The sequence below is a fragment of the Poecilia mexicana genome, unplaced genomic scaffold, assembly GCF_051168715.1.
Source record: "Poecilia mexicana isolate PSO_F unplaced genomic scaffold, ASM5116871v1 scaffold_3, whole genome shotgun sequence".
NCBI classification, from domain to species: domain Eukaryota; kingdom Metazoa; phylum Chordata; class Actinopteri; order Cyprinodontiformes; family Poeciliidae; genus Poecilia; species Poecilia mexicana.
This window is the reverse complement of record NW_028263372.1, coordinates 5131719-5152838: the sequence shown is the minus strand read 5'-3', so window position 1 is coordinate 5152838 and position 21120 is coordinate 5131719. Positions and strand designations below refer to the sequence as shown.

Sequence of the window (21120 nt, the reverse complement as noted above, 5' to 3'; positions counted from 1 at the left end):
AGTATACATCTAGAAATATCAGCTGTGGTTGATGTTCATTTTATGGAGCGGTCATAAATATTCTCACTATTTTTGTAAAAAAAGAAAATGTAATAAAATTGTAAAAGTTTTCTTTTATAGGACTGAAAAATATAATTAGGTTTTGGTTACACAAATATAGACCAATACATGAAAAAAAAATTGAAAAAGAAGAAAGACAAGATTACAGGCAGCAAATAGTTGTTAGCTGGAAACTATTAGTAAAAAAAAAAACTGAAAAGGGATTTCAAAATACTTTTCATTTTTTCATACACATTGACATGCAGCTTTACTGAGATTCACAATCATGATGAAAGCATGTTTTCATGCTCCAATCAGAGCATGAGACAGTCTGATGTTCTGTTGGACAGAACAAGCAATTTAAAAACAAAGGAAAATGTATTTGATTATGCTAAACATTACTTAAGCTTAAACTATATGCATTAAGTAATTTACTTGAAGTGTTTGTAATACAGGTATACAGAGTTACAGCAGCATTAGCAAAGAAACATCTTCACTATCACAACATCATTTCATATAATCTTTACGACAAAGTTTGGGTTTTAGTTCCGTCTCATATTTTTATAGCACCAGTATTTAGACCCAAAACTACCACACAACCCCGTGCATTAAACACAGTACATAAAATCAATCAGGACCTCGTGGTCAGGAGGATCAAGTATTTCTGTTATTGTTTAAATTAAACATAAATGCAGCTTGGAGCAAAAGCACCAAAAGTTACTCTTTCTAAAGTTTTGATTTCCAAATTTCTTAAATTCCAAGATTTCTTTGTCCATAACAATGTAGGGTCTGTGCTTTACATTGTAATTTAATGTTGGAAACACAGACATTAACCTATAATTAAAAAAAAGTATCAAATATATGATCAAATATAATGTGCAATTCATCTTAAAGAAAAGCTTCTTTCCTGATGAAGTGGGAAGGATTAACGTCTGGCACAGATCCTCTTCGCTCCACAACTGAAAGAACCCAACTTGACTTGAAAATATCCATTTAACCAGCTGCTGTGGAGGTGATGTATTCTCCCTTGTCCACCAGTCAGCCGGGGGGCTTCAGAGCAGAGGAACTATCCTATCAGCATGAGGGTTAATCTTCAGGCATCGGCTGGTTTTGCTGTAAAAATACAACAAAATTAGCAAACTTGTTGCTACAGCAACAAATCTGTACTCCAAACTGAACTAACTGAAGGAATTGAATAACATAACAGAACATAACATAACATAACAGAAGCAGAGTTTACATCACCTCTGTTAAAGCAGGATTCACGGTAACAGGATCGGTAAATTGGTGGTCTCAGCATTAGTGGGCAGTTGTCGCCATGACGACCTGTGTCTTTATGCATGCACTGGACCACTCGTGACTGTAGACCCTTTCCGCATGTGGATGAGCACTGAAATGGCCAGAGAGTCATCCATTATGTTACATTCATTTTATGCTTAACTGTTGTTGAAAAGCGAAGCTTACACAGAACAAAATAAAATTAGGTGTTGCGTCAACATTTCTACATAATGTTCGTTTCTCATGATGCATCTGTTTTATGAAATGCAACAGCAATATAACACGATGCCCCATAGCATGATGCAGCCACCCCCGTACCGTTCAGGTCAGATGTTGTTCTCAGGTTTACTTGCGTTCCTGTTTTTTTCTCAGTTCCACTTTAGTTCTATCAAACAACTAGACATGTCTCCAAATATGAAGGTCTCTGTGGACATTTGCAAACTGCAATCTGTCTTTCTTGTGCTTCATTTGCAGTAATGGCCTCCTGCTCTCTGTGGCCTTTCAGCCCATGTTGCTACAGAACACGTTTCTCTGTGGATAATGTTTCTGTCTCACTGGCTTCAGCAGCATCTTCACAAGGTCTTTGGCTTCTGTTCTGGGGTCAGTTATGAGTTCCACACTAAAGCAGTTTCATCTCTGGGACACAGACTTCTACTCCTTCCTGAATGCTACGATGGCTGGACTTTTCTATCATGACTAGAACTGAACAGGTGAACTCCACACCTGTGAGCAGCTGGATGACCACGCCATGTTTAAATGTTTACTGCACCATGGATAGATAAGTATCTAACAGCCATAAAAACAAAGTGGTTCAGTGTAATAGTGATGCAAGTTCAGACATTTAACTTGGAAAATCTGCTTAAGAAAATCTAAGGCAAAGCGAGGAATAAAGATTGTTTTTAAGTTGCCAGCATTCTCTTTAACCATACACTAAATATGTTGACTGACATTCATACCTTGGACCAGTCTCCAAACCTCCATTCAAAGCATTCTACGTCTTCCTCACAGGGTTCTTGTTGACTGAGCTTGGAATCGGGCTCACATTCTCCATCTGGGCTTCTACACCGCACTGTCCGCGTGCGAACACCCCGACCGCAGGCTGATGAACACTGGAAATGGTAAGGAAAATATTATCAAAGCATAAAGGACATACAACATTTTTATATACATAAAGTTCCAACTGTAATATAATAAACTCTGTGACACTCGACCAGCATTCAGCCTTCAGGAGGCGTTTCTACTCAGAGACATAGAGACCTTACACCAATAGAAGGTTCACGTCTGCTCAGACCTTCCAAATCCACCCTAGACAGCTGTGAACTGTTTAAACATAGATTATTTAGTATTTTTAACAAATAATGAACTTAGCTCATTAAACCTACTGTAACAATCTAGTGTAAATTCTGCACTAAGTAGCACCAAAGAGTTCCTCCTCTCCCCCCATAGAGTGTTGGACTACCTGTGACCAGTCTGAGGCCTCCCATGCCGGAAGGCAGAAGTTGCCCTCACAGTTCTGTTGCCCCACAGGTTTGCCCCCGTGGCAGTCCCTGTCCTTGGCGTGGATGAGTGAGCCATTTAGTGAGGGATAAACACAAGACACCTGTCTCTGCTGGAGACCGTTACCACAGGAGATGGAGCAGGGCCCCCACTCACCTGCCACCCACCTGTGGAGAATATCTCAGCTTTTATTCTTTCACTTCACATTTTGAGTAACTGAGTCTATGACACATATGATGTAACTTCACATCAAGTTTTCTATGCAATCTCAGTAATCTTGTCAATGCGGGAAAACGTCAGTGACTAACAGGCTCAGTTTAAAACTGAATGATGTTCCTGTTATTACTGACTGAACAAGGCAACTCTAATCTAACTGGTTTTTATCTTTGGTTTAAAGAAACTCATTGTTTTCTAGAAGTTTGCTCCAGATTAGAGAAGCAGAAAAACTGAATTCAATTCAATTTACTTCTATAGCACCACTTTACAACAAACACTGTCTCAACTCAAGGCACTTAAAAAAATTCAATTCATTCACACATACATTCAATTAATCCTATTTATCATCAAGCGCAGATTATTATTACAGGTAGATTAAAAGTTTCTATGGAAACCCTGCTGTTTGAATCAACCACTGACTTCTAATAATATCATTAATAATAAATGATTAATTATAATAATTGCATCAAATGTCAAACATTGATAGAAAACAGAATCACTTCAGAATGGAAATATCTCTACTGTAAATGTCTGGCTGCAAATGTTTAAAGCTGTCTAGTCCAGTGGTGCCCAAAATGGGTCCTGGAGGGCCGGCATCCTGCATGTTTTAGTTCTCTTCCTGTAGTAACAACCTCCTCAGCATGTCAGTGTTCTTCTTAGGTCACCTAATGAGCCATTATTGGATGCAGTTGGTTAAACCAGTGGTCTAAGATGTCTTGATGTGTGTGTGTGTGTGTGTGTGTGTGTGTGTGTGTGTGCGTGTGTGTGTGTGTGTGTGTGTGTGTGTGTGCGTGCGCGCGTGCGTGTGTGTGTGTGTGTGTTTGGGACGCTGACCTGTACTGGCATGGCAGAGTGTTGCAGCGCTGCACCTTGGCCTGGGGCCGGGTCTCAGGGCGACAGTAGTTATCACTGACAACCTCCATGCTGTTGTTGACTGTCCTCATACAGGAGACCGCTGTGCTCCTCTCACCTGCATGAAACACAACCATGGGTCAGTTCTCCACTGGTTCTGCAGTCTACAAAGTACCAGGGAAGGTTTGTCTGGCCCAAAAAATGAATACTGAGTATAGGATTGAATCACTAACAAATTATGACGAACAAAATGGAATACTGAAAACAACTTTAGACTATTTGACTTATTAATAAAAACAAAAACAAATGAATATGGATAACAATAATATCCCCACTCAGCACAGCATCTGATTCCTGATGTCAGGTCTGAAGATGATAACCAGACCCAGACAAACCCCCCACTTAAGCAAAGAGACATTAACAAATCTGTAGATGTGTCCAAGCCTCACTTCAAGCTAGACAAAGGATAATGTTATTCAGGATCTTCACTGTATAACGATGAAGTGAGTATATGTGAGAAAAAAGAAAACTGAAAGAGCGAGACAGAGCAAGGAAAACTGGGAGAGCAGATAAGAACAAGCAGTTTGGTTCCAACTCGTTGTTTGAACTCTGCTTTGGATGCAGTCACTGCAAACACATGGGAGCATTAAAGTTGAGGTGTGTAACTTTTAAAAAAAATGCTTTTCACATATTTGTTAAAATTATCATTATGTCGTGACAGACAGATAATTTATGGGGGAAAAAAATGAGTTCCTCTGTCTTCTCTCAGTGTTCCCAGTACAACCAATCGGAGTCAGGATGCAGGTCTTAGCGCTGTCAATCACTCTCGTGTTCACCATCTGCCCCTTGTTGTCTGCTACTCTATAGCTGGTTCACCACAACATTGCCTGCCAGAAATGCTAAAGCTAGTCAGCATAGCCACTTAAGACAGTGGATAACTTTGGGCACCACTGGTCTCTGCTGGAGACCGTTACCACAGGAGACGGAGCAGGGCCCCCAATCACCTGTGGAGAATATCTCAGCTTTTATTCTTTCACTTCTCATTTTGAGTAACTGAGTCTATGATGTAACTTCACATCAAGTGAAGGCTCAACATAGCCTGACAGAAACACACAAGCAAAAGGAGAAGTTGTTTCTCCTCCATTGGCACAGTGAGCAGCATTGCCTGACAGCTCTAAGCCCAGCCCCCTGGCTCTGATTGGTTGTTTTTGGTCAGCATTTCTTCAGACATCAATAGTAGCTCAGGGAGGAGGAGGAGCTCGAGCTTTTCACTGACTATCTGTCTCATATTATTATACAGTCACAACATGCTTACAGTTTTAACATATATGTAAAAAAAACATATTTCTGTAAAGGTTATATACATAATGCAGTAAAAAACAATAATAATCACACAGGCCAACATTTCAGTGAGAAGCATTTTCAATCAATTATTTAACTGATCTATCTCAGCTCAGACAGTTTACTGAGGACCTGATGGAATATGGATTCAAATAAGGAGTGCTAAATTGCATGAGCAAAAAAAAAAAAGAAGAAAAAAACACCAAAGAAAACGTGCGTATTGCAACTGTGAAAGAACCTGAAGGGGATTAAATACCTTGGCATGGCTCTGTGAATAATGTTGAACTCTTACCTCCTCCACACTGAACAGAACAGTTCTGCCAGCTACTGTGAGCCCAGACATAGAGGTACTCTGGTTCTGTCTGTTTCTCACTGCTCCGTTCCTGGCTCGTGTTCACAGGTATGGTGTACTCATAGTGGATCCCATAGCTCTGATCGTGAAAGAGCAGGACCTACAATCACAACGAAAGGAACTGAAGAAGGCTCAGCAAGTCTTAATGGGCCAGTGACATTTATTCTCCTCACATTGTCCTTTGCTGCTAACCTTTGCTGCTAACCCTGGAGCCTATTTCACTCATGGATATGATTTTTTATCATTATAGTACTGATTCATGTCCTGTCAATTTATTTCAGCCAGCTGTTGATCAATAGTTAGATACATCCATTGATCATCTATACCCGCTTAGTTATGGGATGTTGGGGGTAACCGCCTGTCCATTACAGGACAACACAGGAAAAACAACTGTACATACCCATACCTAATGCTCAGCTCACCTACATGACTCCCTCTATCAGTTTTTTGACTGAGGGAGGGAGAACCCACTCTTACCCACCTTTAAACTTAAGTTTCATATTTAGTGAGAGGGTATTGCTTCAACAAATCTTCTTTGACTAATTATAAACACTGAGAGTACATTTTGTCTCTAGGCATGTGTAACCCACCCACTCACTGGCCCACCTTACCATTAGGTGTAAGGGAGTTTTAGTCGGCCCTTTGGCAGAAATCTTCTCCCAAAGTCCTCTTCTAACGTATCGCACCATGGTCCCAGCCAGCTCAAAGTCTCCCGGAAGCTCAATCTTCCAGTCGCTGTTGATGGATCTCTTGCTGGAGTCCTTAAGAGCTATAGGAAAATTACAGATTGAGTTTTCTGAATAACAGATATTTAACATTTACACACAAAGAAGTCAGTATTTGTCATATGTTCCATCCATAAGACAAGGGAAAATGTGTTTTACCTATCTGTTTAAGTACAGATTTACAAGATATATTTGTGGTGAGTGATCCAAGACATGATTACCCAGAAAGCTATGTAAAGGTTTGTCCTCCATGACTTTGATCCTCCATGCTCCTGCAGGAATCACCACAGCCTCAACGTAGCCTCACAGAAACAAACAAGCAAAAGAAGAAATATAAATTAACTGAAGTGAATTATTGTGTAGTTTAAACACAAATATTGATTTGATAGTTTTGAGAAAGGAAGAAAATAGTCATCTATTTACACTTTTGCCACATGCTGCTCAATATATGGGACTGCTGCAAAGTCAGCAGCTGCATTTCTATTTACCATAAAATTGTGCAAATTGAAATTACGAAAATAAATTTGCTTCATGGAAACACACCAATTAAAAAAACATGTTTTTGCTAAAAGGTTTTCGTGATAGTATGAGATGATTTTTCAGCCGTATCAAAATAGATGTCAGGTGTGTGAAAAGTAATTTGTCAACATGAGAGCTGGCTTTTCAGATTAAAAAAAGGTCAAAGATGGAAAGTATTGTGTGAAGTTGACCCAGCTCTAAATGCATGATGGAGGTCTGATACTAAAACTGACACACCTACCCATTCCCTTGGTGTAGTTGAAGTCTCCTTTCACAATTTTACAGGAGTCCCCATGTCCATTGCAAACACCACATGTATCTTCCTTTGCTGAGGAGCCAATGATGCCGTCACAACCAATTTTCTGTTCATAGGGAAAAAAAACCAACAGTCACAAAGGAGAAGTTAGAGTCTCTACAAGTTCATGTGTGAATAACCAGAGACAATGTATTTGTGGCTAAACTGTATTCACAAAGTCTTTGCAAGGAATTAACAGTTGCCATAACGTAGGGTTAATTTAAGACATAATTACATAATTTATCTCTGTTTTTCCTGAACTGTACCAAGCCCTCCTCTCCCCCAACATGTTTTGGGCTCTTACTCGACTGGGTTTAGTTTTAGTCACATCTGTTAGTTCAAGATCTAAACGTTCCACTGAACACTGGGACTAAAAGTCAATTTATTCCTGGTTCAGGTGGCTATGACTGACTGAGTGCAACTTCAGGGAAGATAGTGAAATCTCCAGTAGAACGGTTCTGGTGCCTAACTGTTGTATTTTTGATGTAGCTGGTTTGTAATTTAGCTAAAAATCTGTTTGTGATCTCATTTATAATCACAGAAAGTTTAACTTGTGGCTTCAAGTAGTGTGGGTTGAACATGCACCTACAATGACACTGGATAATTACTCCAACCGTTTGAAATTGTGGCACATTATTCATGCAAAGCATCATGGGATATGAGAATAAGTTGGATACCTTACCCATGTCCTCATCAGCAGCACAAACTAGAGCTGTCATGTTGATGCGTACCTTACAGCTCCCTTTAATACAGAGATCTGACTCATAAGGCCCACAGGAAGTGCCATCAATAACTTTGTCAGCCATCAGGACTGGGACATCATGACCCACCGGGCTGCAGAACAACATACATGGCTTATCTGCTCATCCACACACACAGACACACACAGCTCAATTTTAGCAGGAGAAATGAAAGATGAACATACAAATAATAATGTTAAACTACATTACTATGAATAGCTATAAAAAGATAACTGCAGTAGATGAAAACTGGCAGCCTCTGTTATGCTACACATTCTTGTTTTTTTTTGTTGTTTTTTTTTGGTCTAAGTTTAATTAAGCTTAATTCAGTAGATCAGGACTTTATAAAAAAAAGATTTACATACATTTTTAAAACTTCTGACAGAAAAAGCCTTAAACTACAAACCCTTCCTTCCTGCAGTGCACACTAACCACGATGAGGTTTGTTTTTGTGTTTGTTTCTCACCATCATTAATGAACGCAGTCAGAACTCTGCCCTTTCTTTTACTGGCATGTTGGTCATAGGAAAGACACTGCAGGTCTCTGAAACTCGGGGCCCCTTTGGGGCACGGCTGGCCTTGACATGCCTTGTGCTCCACACTGGCTTCTGGACAGTGCTGTCCATCAGGACCGGGCCTAGAGACAGAAGGAGTCAAAGTTAATTATAGTTAGTCTCAGGATGGAGATGGTTGCTGTCTCCATCCTTTTAATCTCCTGCAGTATGGGTTTTTAATACTGGGAATAATACCAAGTTTTAGCTTGTTTGTCTCTTTTCAGCTGGTGAATGCAATATAATGTATAGCAGAAAATAAACACATATGCACACAGAAACATACGGCGGGTTGTCACACTTCCTCTGCCTGAACTGGACCCCAGTACCACAGGTCCGACTGCACATGCTCCACTGACTCCAGGGACTCCAGTCTCCATCCACATGTTGGGGGATGGGAGCCTTACTGACACATTGTCCCCCTCTGCACCACTATCAAGGAAACATTCATATTTCACAACTGTGTTGAAGTCAGAAATGTGAGAACATTGCACATCCTCTGAGAAAAGGTTCTGTGAAATGATGAGAGGAACATTTGGTGGATTTCTGAGGATCTTACCTTGTCTGTTCCACACTCTGTTCCTTCCAGAGGAGGATCGAGTTTTGTCTTACATGAAGGATCTCCATTTACTAAACACCACAGGCCAGCACACATAAGATGCTGAAGAACCATCAGAGACACACAGTAGAGAGCGGGGATGTTGTGTTAGAGCCAGCGGAGTCACAAATTGGCAGACATTGCTTCTGATTCATTTTTATTTCATTTTCAATGTAATTTTTTAAAAGGGGTAATATTATATGTTTTTTGTAAAACAATGAAGTAACTATATTACCTTCAGTTGTTATGAAAATGGTGCATATATCAAAAATGATTTAAAAGACGATGAGTATGATGCCTTAAAATTGGACCTCTGTCTCTTTAAAAAGCTCCTCTTTCCAACACTCTGCCTTCAACATGTCATTATGCTGTTTACAACCGTTCAGCAGACTCTCAGTTCATCCAGGTGTTTGCTAATTGCTGCAGCCGCTAGTCTGCAGCAATTAGCAGTTGACATTTATTGCTAAATGTCAACTGACATACAGTTGCAAATGATGGAGGAATCAGTTGCATGTTGTACCTCCATGTCAGGGCAGGAAGTGGAATTGATTCCAAACAGGATCTGGCATTGCTCGTCTGCACTGTAGTGCATCCCTGGAAGCTTGGAGGACAGGTGCATCCTGTAGGGCCTACTAGGGTCTGTGTAGCGTAAGCACATGCTGGCTCCAGATCTGTTTCAGTGAAAGCAATACTCATATGAGGAATATAGTCCAAAATATATGTTTGCAAATCTATCCTTGTTTTATTTTGAGTGATGGTTGTGAGTTGTGCACTAGCTTGTAAGGTCCTGAAGGAAACAATCACTAGTGAGAGACACTTTCTGACCTGAGGAAATTCTGCAGGTCGCTGCTGCTGCAGGAGGACCATGACAGGTTGTTTGGGTTTCTGCCTTTCACCCATTCACCAGACATGATGTGGGAGTGGCTGGTGCAGTTAGCATGGTCGTCATCATGGCTCATCCCCATGCTGAGGGGGAATCATCAATGCATCACAAAGTGGTTAAAGAGGAACAATCCCAAATATCTGAAATTCTCTTTTTATGAGATAGAGCTTTAATACACTTACCCCACTTACCTTTCTGTCTATTTACATCAGACTAAATTTTCACCCTTCATATGACCCCCAGTGTTATTCAGTTTTATTTCTTCATCATTTTTCGCTTTTCCTGTTTTTATCCAGTTTGCCTTTTCCTTAAAAGCCCAGCAGTCTTCTTTCTAATTTCCCTCTAATTGAATTTATTCACTGTGACACTTCAGAATGTGTCAGCATCACTTGAACAGATGTGGGCTTTGTAATGAAAACAATCTTCTGTGTCTGTTCGGGATTGAATAGGAAACATTATGTATGTTGAAAATGTATTTAATTTCAACCACATAACAACCTAACTTTGACTTTCTCCTAAACCCCACAGAGGCAGTGTCTCTCAGGCTCAGCTTTTCTATTTTGATGTTTTTCTTCTTAAATAATGACCCTGTGGAAAATCTTGTGGCTTCTCCACTCATGCATTACTTTCAGTTTATTTTTAAAATAACCTGGAAGGAGGTTTACTTTTTTACTGACTGGGTGAGCTTGTAATATACTGAAACGTTGTAGAACATAGCTAACAAACATCATGATTTGTCTTGTAACACGTGAAAAAAATGTGTGAAACTTCATGTTAAACTGAAAGCTGTCTCCCTGACCGGCCTTTCCTTCTGATGTCTCCATGCAGAAATGCACTTCACACAGATTACATACTATCACACATTGATTTTAACTTTGGGATATAATCACAAACTCTGTAAAACATGTCGTGTTCAGAAAGAGATATTGAAAAGGTATTTTATATTTTAGTCTTTACTTCCAACATACTGAGCTCATACATTTCTCCTGAGGTTAATTTTTTATTACGCTGCAGCAGTATCACATTTTGTCAGCATTGCTACAAACAAATAACAAAAAGACTTTTCATTCAAAAAGCATGACATGAGTCTGGGCACCACCTACTTGTGACCGAGCTCATGAGCAATGGTGAAGGCCAGATTAAGTCCATTGTCCTCTGCTAATACACACTTCCTCTTTGCACTACAAGCACCGCCCAGATAAGCCATACCTGAAACACAAAGGAAAGATCAAGTGTGAAAACATCTTAGTCAACATGTTGCAGGGTCATAACGTCGGGTCATCTATTATAAACCTTTTTATTGAGCGGATCACAAATGGGAACAAAATGAACAATCGTATATAGAATGCAAATGATTAAATCACATTCTGGAAAGCTATCCTTACTTTGTGAAACAGTTAGGATGCCCTATGAGAGTCTGAGTATTTTTCTGCCATATATGGACATGTAAGTATTTAACATTGATTCGTACAATATCAACAAATTCAAGAAATATAAATAACAAAAACAGAAGAAAGTACCTTTTAAAATTTTCAGAAAAATGTACACAAAAAATATTAATATATTTTGCGTGTGTTTCATTTTATGTAATCTCTGTGCTCAATTTTAGCTTAGACCCTGAAAATACTTAGTGACTATGTGATTAATATTTCTCTTATAAATTGTTCTTACTAAAAAGAGACATAACTTTGTTTCAGTGCATTTTATTTACTGGGAATGGTGTTGGAATTTTCTTTATTTTAAGAATCCCATATGAGAATTGACCTTGAGAGAAGAGGAGGTAAAACATACTCACCGACTGTATCACAGGGTTCATCTTTATGAACACAGAAATCAGTCCTGAGAGACCAAGCAAAGAAATTACAACACTGAGTTATTAAAAACAACAAGTTAAGATTTCAGACAAAGTAAACAAGGATTTGTGAAAAGCTGTACATTTGGAAACTGCTTTATTCTAATAGTGTTTATAAATCTCAGTACTCAACTTCTGCTAGAGGCAGAATGGTTCAGGAACAAGATAATCAAAATGACCTTAAAAATGCCTAAATATTTTTAGCTGAGCTGTTGTACAATTTTAATTAAGCAAAAAATCATTTTTAAAATACATTGATAAAATGACATCCCGCTTTTCCTCTAAATTACCTTTTTGCCCTATTATAAGTCACCAGCACAGAGAGCCAGTTTCATCCATCAGTTTATCTAACATCTTTCAATCAGTGTCTCACATGTTGCTGGCTCAACACACAGTTGCAAAAAAAAAAAAAAAAAAAACAGTGGAAGAAAAATGCATTTTTTGCCACAAACTGAGAGAACATTTGTAAATTGGACTATGATTAATTTAGTGTTACTGTTTTTGTTGATTATCAAATTAAAATTCACTTGTTAAAGTCCCATCACTATTTTTCATACTCCCTGTATCAACACTAGTTGCAGCCATCGGCCATTACTAGAATCAAGAACAACAGCAAGTTCTTGAAAAGCTGCAGTTTCAATACTACAGACATTTCACATGATTCCTAGAGCTTGATCATTTAAACAAGTTTCCTGTGGTCCAGCTGACTGCCAGTGCTCAGCAACATGGTGGAGGAGCACCTCCACCATGTTGCTGAGCACTGGCAGTCAGCTGGCTGAAAAGGAGCTACCACTCTTCTCCCCCACATGTAGATTTTTTATTACTATTATTACAATCAAAGAACTAGAATCTTATTGCATAAGAACTAGAGTTCAAACTCATCCCTTTTAAAATATCACTGACTGAAAAACAACAGCTGGTAAGTTCAAACCATCTGGAGGTTTGATCTTCATTTTGTGAGAATCTACCAGATGTGTTGAACAAATGGAAACATTGCCATCTGTTGGTGTCTGTCTCTGTTTCTGGCTGCTGCATCAAGACTTAATACAACAGATAGGAGACTTCTAATGATCTATCTTTTGGAATGGGTGTAGACTGCATACCTGGTGACCAGAACAGCCGTGTCCACTGGAGGGACGTCGTACCGTCCACCTGTAATGTGGTTGGTACCGAGGTACCGAGGGACTGAGAACTCCTGATGTTGCCACTGACAAAAGCTCTCCAGAGACCTCTGTCCATGGTGGCTTATCTTTAGTTTTTCCTGATGACATAACAGGTACAAGAAATATAAATAACAAAAACAGATATAAATTAAAATATACATAACAATAAATAACAATCTTATTTATTCCTGACATATACATAGCTTCAGTCATAGTATAGCTTCAAAGAAAAACAGAAAACTGGAAGCAATAACATTAGAAGCTAAAATTATTATTAGCACTTACCCCCTTGTAGTGTTTTTCTACAAATATCCATAACCATGATCACACATCAAAGTACTAAGGATGTTAAAGTTGTAAAAGGAGATGGAAGCAAAACTTACCGGTCTGGTGTGAAGCAAAACCAGTTTATTGACTTTTATGTTGACCTTAACTCCCAGACTCTTGTGTTGGAACATGCTGTTAACCTGATAACAGTGAGGGAGAAAGCTGAATGTTTTACTTCTTTAGCAGCTGTGCTGTAAGGCCGAACATGTTTGAACATTATTTTATGTAATTTCCATCATCAGGAAAGCTGACTTTCTAGTAGGAGGATAAACTACTTTTCTCAGTTTATAATAAAAATCATTGTGTTTTCTGTCTAACCTGAGCTTAAATATGTATTGGATCAATCTTTCGACTAAAATGTCGTGACTTTCCGTTAAATATTCTGATTTGACTCAAAGTCCTTCCTGGAATTCTCACCATATTCATGACGGTAAGCAGGAATCTTTGTGCCACTTCAGCACCGTGGTACTGCACCATGTTGAAGTCTGCCACTACCACGGTCTCCAAAGTGTATGTTTTGTGTAAGTTCATGGTGTTCCTCTTGGTGCGATCTTCTTCACCCAGTTTCAATTTCTTCTTCTTTTTCTGCCCTGCAACAAGCAGGGAGAAATACAAAACTTATACACAATATCTGAGACAAAAACTGCTCACCAAAACATCCGAAGCACTGAGTCTGGGATATGTTTTCAATCAATGACAAACTTTTAGTTTGCAATCATGTTGAGATTTCTTCAGATGCAGATGATACCGTGCTGATTCATGGCCATTCACATCTCTATGGACTTTATTTATGGAATGGTTTACAGTCATGTGGAACATCAGACATCATTCTACAAGCGTTGCTCACTATGTGGGGGGCATAACATTGTTGAAAATGTTTGAGTATGCTGAAGAATCTAGAGTTTCTTTCACTGGAAGTAAGAAGCTGAGCCCCACTCATGAAGTCAGCCTGACACCATGATTCCCCCTGGACCAAAAGTCACATTTAGCAAAACACATTCAGGCAGCTGCCTTCTCTTGGAAAATCCAGACCTGTCCATTGGAAAACTTGATGGAGAAGCTTGACTCCCTAATCCAGATCAAATGTTCCAGCGGCGTTTAGTCGCTGGAACATTTGATCCCAGCGATCAAATGTCCCGTCTTGTGGGACATGCCATGATGCTTGGCATTGTAAAGCCACACCGATGCTTTGTATTGAACTTGGTGATGTAAGGCTTGGATGCAGATGGAAACCATGGCAACCAGCTTCATAAGGCTCTCTACAATGGTATGTAAGCCACAGCAAAAACACAAAATCTTACCAAGTATTTTTGGTCTAATTTCTAGTGCAAATATCTTAGTAAACTTCAAATAAGACCAACTAATGTACACATAACTTTTTAGTAAGATATAGAGGCTTGTTTTAAGTAAACCATTTGTTAATAGTCATGAAAATGTACTTGTTCCATTGGCAGATTATTTCACTTATAACAAGACATTTTTCCCATGTTACAAGTTAATTTATTTGTCAATGTAACTAGTACTTTTTCATGAATATTAAGGAATTATTTACTTAAAACAAGCCTCTACATCTTCCTGAAAAAGTTATTTTAATTTAGTTTGTCTTATTTGAAGTTAATGAGATATTCGCACTAGAAATTAGACTAAAAATACTTGGTAAGATTTTGTCGTTTTGCAGTGTGTTTTTAAGGACTGCAACCACTAATTCTGTAAAAAGTCATTAACCTCTAACCTCACATCTACTCAACCCATGAGTGATTTTATATGGACTTCTACTATGTGGTTGAGTTGATACGACCAACAGTTGACTGAGAAGCTTTTAGTTGTTATGAAATTTCACCACTAAAAGTAGACTCAAGATAGACTCATGTCAACGCACCATTCAATGAGATGGAAAGTTTGGAGGACACAGTTTGCATGCCTTAGGTCTGTATTTTATACATTTGTGGGTGTATAAAAAAATAATGATTTGGATGTATTAGCCACCACTTTTGGTGATATGCTGTATGTAGAAAATTGGATAAAGCATATCATAATCCAAAAAGCTCTCCATTTGAGGTTCTTCTTGTTAATAATCATTGGAAAGGCAGGAGGTAGACATTTTTAAAGAAAACATGTTAGGAGAGAGTTTATTCAAAATTAAAAAGAAAATACAGACTGTGTAAATACTTGTCCTGTTGTTTTTTCCATCAATATACAGTTCTGTAACAACTCAAGAAAAATACAGATGAAAACAATTCACTTCCTGAGTACTAAAGTTGATTTCTATTTGTATTCTAACACTACAACATATTTTTTTTGGTAAAAATGCTATAAAGATTATCATTGTTGCTGTTAAGTAACAGACAGGGACATATCAGCTGGCATCATGGAACTGTAAAAAAGAGACAGGAGGAGAAAGAAATGAAAATGGAGCGACGAGAGAAGAAGGACAAGCAGGAGAGTAGAGCAGGACCCAGTAAAATAGTGCCAGGTGAATGTGCAGTGTGTGGGACTGGGTTAGCACGGCGCCTTTCATTAACCTCTTAAAATCAAAGGTTTGTGGTCCAAACCTTTGATTTGTGACATCTGAAAACAGTCTAAAGCAGTTGGACTCAAACTCCAGTCCTGAGGGTTGGTGACCTTTAAACGTCTCTCTGCTTCAACAAATCTGGCTCCAGTATGAACTCATTAGCAGAGCTCTGTGTAAAGCCTGGCTGCATGCTAGTGAGGCAGTTTTCCCCATTTATTTCCAGGCCATACCTAAAAGTTGCGGGATTCTGGCTCTCCATGGATACAGCTGATCTAAAAAATGATTAATGTCCCTTCCTGATGTAATAGGTCTGTATTCCTAATATTTGATTAGATTTTTATTAGCTGCTTATATGATACATTTTTGACTGATTGTTGGTGGCTGTGAAGTCAGATAAAAGGCCTGTGTGAACCCGGCTCCTGGGCTGAACGTCAGCCCCTTCTGCGTCTGGGTGTCTCTTACCTCCTGCAGTCCCACAGTGGATGGGCTGGTCGGCACATTGACCAGGGGAGCTCTTCGGTGAGCACCGGTGTCGGACCAGCTGGTGCTTAATTCCAGAGAAAGTCTGCGATGGATCATATTCACCCACAGGCTGGATGAACAGGCTGTCCTCCCCAATCTGAATTAGCCCAGTCTGTGCAGAAACATGCATCAAATGAAAGGTCTGCAATGTGGAGATGCTTCTGAGGAAAAAAGCCCTGGAGCTGTCGGTGCACCTTCTTGTTTCTGTCCTTTAATGTAGCAATATTTGAACTTTTTTTTTTTCAAAGAAAGTGGAGTAGTTGTTAGCACATTTGCCTCACAGCAAGGAGGTCCTGGATTCAGATCCCAGTGAGGTTCTCCTCTGGGTACTCCAGCTTCCTCCAACCATCACAACATATGCATGTTAGTGTAAGTGGCTGTTCTAAATTCCCCCTGGGTGTCAGAATACGCTGGTCTGGTCCTGTGAAGCCCTGATGGAGTGAACACTTGTTAACGGTGTACTCCACCTGGCCTCTCAGCGACCCAGCAAGGGTTAACTGTACAGTTTATTAAATGGGTAGGGAAAAAATGACACATATTCATACTTTGTGCATTTATGTCTCAACAAAGCTGTAAGTTGAGCTTCAAAATGCAAAATGAAGGAAAAAAATGAAACAGGAGCAAAAAACAGGCTGGGGATTTAGGCTTTACAGTCAAACAGGCTTTTCATCAGCTGATTAAAAGTTTAAGATCATTCCCAATGGATAAAAAAATACAAACCAAAGCTAAAACATCTTTAGTGGGACCTCCATGTCATTGAAAGTGACTTTGAACATCACTGGGCTTGTCCGTCCGCTTTGAATGAAAACTTTCTTTCATCTGACAAATTTCCCTTCCTTCTTGTTCCTGTACAAAATCTGTAGCAGAGAAGTGATCCTGATTCAACCAAAACGCTTCTCCTCAACACATTGACTGCAACTAGAAATTATGTCCATAAATATTATATTGTAAAAATTACTGTTTTCCCATCTCAGCAGGAGTAAATTGTTGCAGAAAGCCTCGCTCGTACATTTAAATAATCTACTATGTTCATAGATAGAAAGTCTGTCTGCATTTGCCATCAGGGGTCACCATGACAATGTTAATGACTAACACAAAATTACCAGAGATAGATTTCTGGATTGATTTGACCTTTTTAATAATATATTCTTAAAAATATAATCAGCTGATGAACACTGAGTTTTTCAATAATTTGAAAAACTCAGTTTTTCCAGAGACTGGATAGCCAGTCTCTGGTTTGTTTGAGTGTGAGATTACACATAAACCCACACATGTCTGCAGTGACATCCAATCCAACAAAGATCTGATTTCCAATTAAGAGTGGAAATCCTCAATTACATTCTAGATATGACCGATTCCTCCAGATTTACGGGAAACAGCAGCTTTTCTATTTTGGCTCCATCGTTGTTAAATGAAGACATTGAGGAGTTCTCTGTGTGGCCCTGCTCACTTTAGGTTAGATTTAGGACAAGTTAATCCCACAATTCTCCAAACGCAGAGTTTTAGATTCATAGTTAGACTTTGCTTATTTCATGAAATGAGACAATCTTAAAAGATAGTAAAACTAAGCTGGAATGCTCCACATGTCAATATTTCATCCAGTCAGAGGAAACATGTTGGTAAAATAAAAGATTACTTTAAACCCAAATCTGACAGAGATATGAAAAATTTGATGATTAACTATATGTATATAGAGAGAAACATATACGCATTACAGGTTAGCCTGTAACCACATCATCTGATTTAAGATGGAATTCACTGATTAATTTGAACATCATGACACCTTATCAGCTATCTGAAAACAAAAGATAGATTTACCAAACCGCCACAGGAGCTTAGTGATGCCAGAGAGTCTGTATGGTTGATGATAAAGCCAGAGTAAAAACAAAGCTGCTTCATGGACAGATGTCTGACTACTACACTTTGGTTCCTGAGCCTCTCCTCTATTACAAAATCTCTTGAAAGAATTTTGCGGTCTCGTGTTAAATTAAGATACAGACTCCTTCCAAAAGCTGACAGCGACACAATAACGTTCTCTGCCTCAGAATGTTCTTTACTCGAGAAATCCAAGGGCCACTGATGATGGCGCCGCAGCCTGTAGGCAGGATCCTCAGACAGATACGTCTCCTGGCTGGACAGCAGCCTGGGAATCACCTCAGCTGTTTCCACATCAGTTTGAGCTGTGGGCAGAAACAATGTCCAGTTAAACACTGCAGCTACATATAGGCCAGCTGGTAGCTTTGCCTCAGAATGCCCAGCTGAGGATTATCTCAGATAGGCATTCTGTAACATTAAATTCATAGTTAGCATTTAAATACATAAAAGTCTTCTCTCTTTCTCTTTTCTGTAACCCTCCACACCCTCACTTGTCTCATACTTTGGTTTTTAAACTGTTCTCCTTAGATCAGGTTTTAAATGACCTTCCAGCCATTTCCAGCAAACAGTGATATGTGATAAATTCAATAATTAAAAATATATACATAAATAAATCCTTTCTTTAAAAATAGTGGTGCTGTCAAAGTTAATGTATTAATTGCATGTAAACTCAAATTCCTTTTAAAGTGGTTAATTTCTTTTGTGTAATTAATGCAAAGGCTTCTACAGATTTTGGACCTTAACTGTGGTTCTGTGGGTGGAGTAGTCATCTTGTGATCCAAAGGTTGTAGGTTTGATTCCAGCTTCCTCCTTTCACATGTTGATATGCCCAAAACTACTGAGTGGGTGAATGTGACTCTAGGGTGAAGTGCTTTGAAAATGACTGGAAAACACTATGTAAGTTTAGTCCATTTGAACATTGTTTCTCTGTGAGGCTAATCTTTTTATTCTGTTATTTTATTGATTGTTTTTCTTTTTTCTTTTTAATGTGATTTGGATTTTGAGTCTGCAATAAAATCAGTCAATCTATCTATCTATCTATCTATCTATCTATCTATCTATCTATCTATCTATCTATCTATCTATCTATCTATCTATCTATCTATCTATCTATCTAGATCACTAAAACAGCTCCGCTCTGAGCAGCTGTTAGAGCGGCACACAGCTGACAGGAAGAGAAACAACGAAAAAGAATTTTAATTATTTTACTGTTGTACACAAAAAAAGCATTATATGCAGCTATTCACTACTGAAGCAACACTACACTTCCATAAACAAATAAAAAATGTGAAAATACGAAAGCAACAAAGACATGAGAAAGGATCCTCTGTTCAGCCTGTTTCATCTATCCTGCTTCAAAACGGATTGACTTTGAACAGTTAAGTTAAAGTCTGTTTATCTAAAATAATATTTAGCTTAATGTGAAAAGGTTCTGCAGACTTTTGGTTTTAATAAGCTCCTCCTTAAGAACCTTCCACAGGAAAACAAAAGCTGTCATGAGTAGTCATGACCCATGTAGATGGGTCAGATGCCTTTGTAAAGTCTGACATTTTTCTTATTTTTAGGGGTTTGCATCAAATGAAAAGAAGACTGAATACAGCACAAAAACAAGTCTGATTCGATCTTTCTGCAGTCTGCCTTTGTTAATTTTACTCCATGACAGGAAACACACTGTCATCTTGTGTGAGAATATATGTACAGGAGTTCTTCTGGCAATTATTTTTTACAGAATCTTGATAATATTTTTCATATTCAGTGATCTTTCATACTCAGCAGTACAGCAATATTTACAGTATTTTTGTCCCACTGGGACACAGAATCTCCAGAAATGTGAAGAGGTGAAATGAATCTAAGATGATTTGGTAGCTTTGCCTCAGAATGCCCAGCTTTGGTTTATCTCAGATAGGCATTCTGTAAGTAGACATTAAATGCATTCAATGGAAAGTTATGTCCAAACTTTCGACAGGTTGTGTACAATGGTTTGCTTTTACACAAATATCTGACTTTTTTGTTTTATTTACAAAATGTGCTTAATTTATTGAGCAAATTAAAAAAGAAATCATCCAACTTTTTTATGTTTTTTGTAAAGGAGACAATGTTGTGCTGCATAGCAAAAAAAAAAAAAAAAGTTTTGTCTCTTCATGCTACAGTCTAGGGGACAGAGCCCCCGGAGTCTTCAAGCCTATCGACGTCCCTGCCTGACAGGGAGGTGGGGGGGGAGAAAAGGCTAGCTCGGATCCCACAGGCCGGGGCTTCTTCAGAAACTTGTACAACCTAAACACACACAGGCACACACACCGGTGTGTGGCTGAAAGGTCCGAACAACGAATAAGAGCGTTTTGTTCAGCCACACAAACCAAAGCGATCCGGGCCGACGGTAGAGAGCTCTGTGTGTTCTCAAACAAAAACCGGTGCTTCGCAAAAAAAAAAAAAAGAAAGAAAGAAACGAAACGAAACGAAACGAAAAATCTGCAGCCCGATGTCTCCAGACTTCTGTAAACTGCAGCTTTTTGTTAGACTGCTGATCAGACCCGCGTTTGGTCAAACGGGACAACCGAAAGAGAATCACTTTGTTTTATAGCAGATTGACTTTTTCACGCACACACGTACACACACACACACGCACACACACACCTACACACACACGCACACACACACAAAATAAAAAATAAAAAAATACGGGTCAGAACTTACCCGTCAGTCCGATGCAGAGCAGACAGAGGAGCAGAGGGGGGACATGGCTGTAGCGCATGATAACAACTCACAAAACGGGACTGATAGGTTTTTATTGTCCGGTACGTGTTTAACCGCTCACCGTAACCATCCAACGGGATAAGTTTTCCTGCGCTGAGGAAAACGGTTTAGTAAGCAGACTGGACCCGCCTCCAGCCATGGAGCAGCCCCGGTGCTGCCTCCTCTCCAATCACTGCTCACTTTAAACCTGCAGTGGATGTGAAAAATAAATGTGCTAAACTGGTCTAAGT

At 39.0% G+C, this 21120-nt stretch overlaps 1 protein-coding gene across 1 annotated transcript; it reads right to left on the bottom strand.

Moving 5' to 3' along the window:
- Nucleotides 1-93: 93 nt before the first annotated feature.
- On the bottom strand, nucleotides 94-21043 carry LOC148160143 (A disintegrin and metalloproteinase with thrombospondin motifs 17-like). Its single transcript, XM_088004092.1, has 23 exons — nucleotides 20831-21043; nucleotides 18080-18441; nucleotides 16202-16373; nucleotides 13645-13817; nucleotides 13284-13367; nucleotides 12841-12998; nucleotides 11681-11724; nucleotides 10989-11094; nucleotides 9828-9968; nucleotides 9523-9673; nucleotides 8964-9065; nucleotides 8691-8836; nucleotides 8321-8490; nucleotides 7846-7973; nucleotides 7061-7181; nucleotides 6522-6602; nucleotides 6187-6344; nucleotides 5516-5675; nucleotides 3865-4000; nucleotides 2777-2981; nucleotides 2274-2426; nucleotides 1285-1429; nucleotides 94-1152 (listed from the first exon to the last, which is right to left on the bottom strand). The coding sequence occupies exons 1-23, from the start codon at nucleotides 20886-20888 to the stop codon at nucleotides 1133-1135; spliced, it is 3174 nt and encodes a 1057-aa protein (XP_087860218.1). The 5' UTR covers nucleotides 20889-21043; the 3' UTR covers nucleotides 94-1132.
- Nucleotides 21044-21120: the final 77 nt, after the last annotated feature.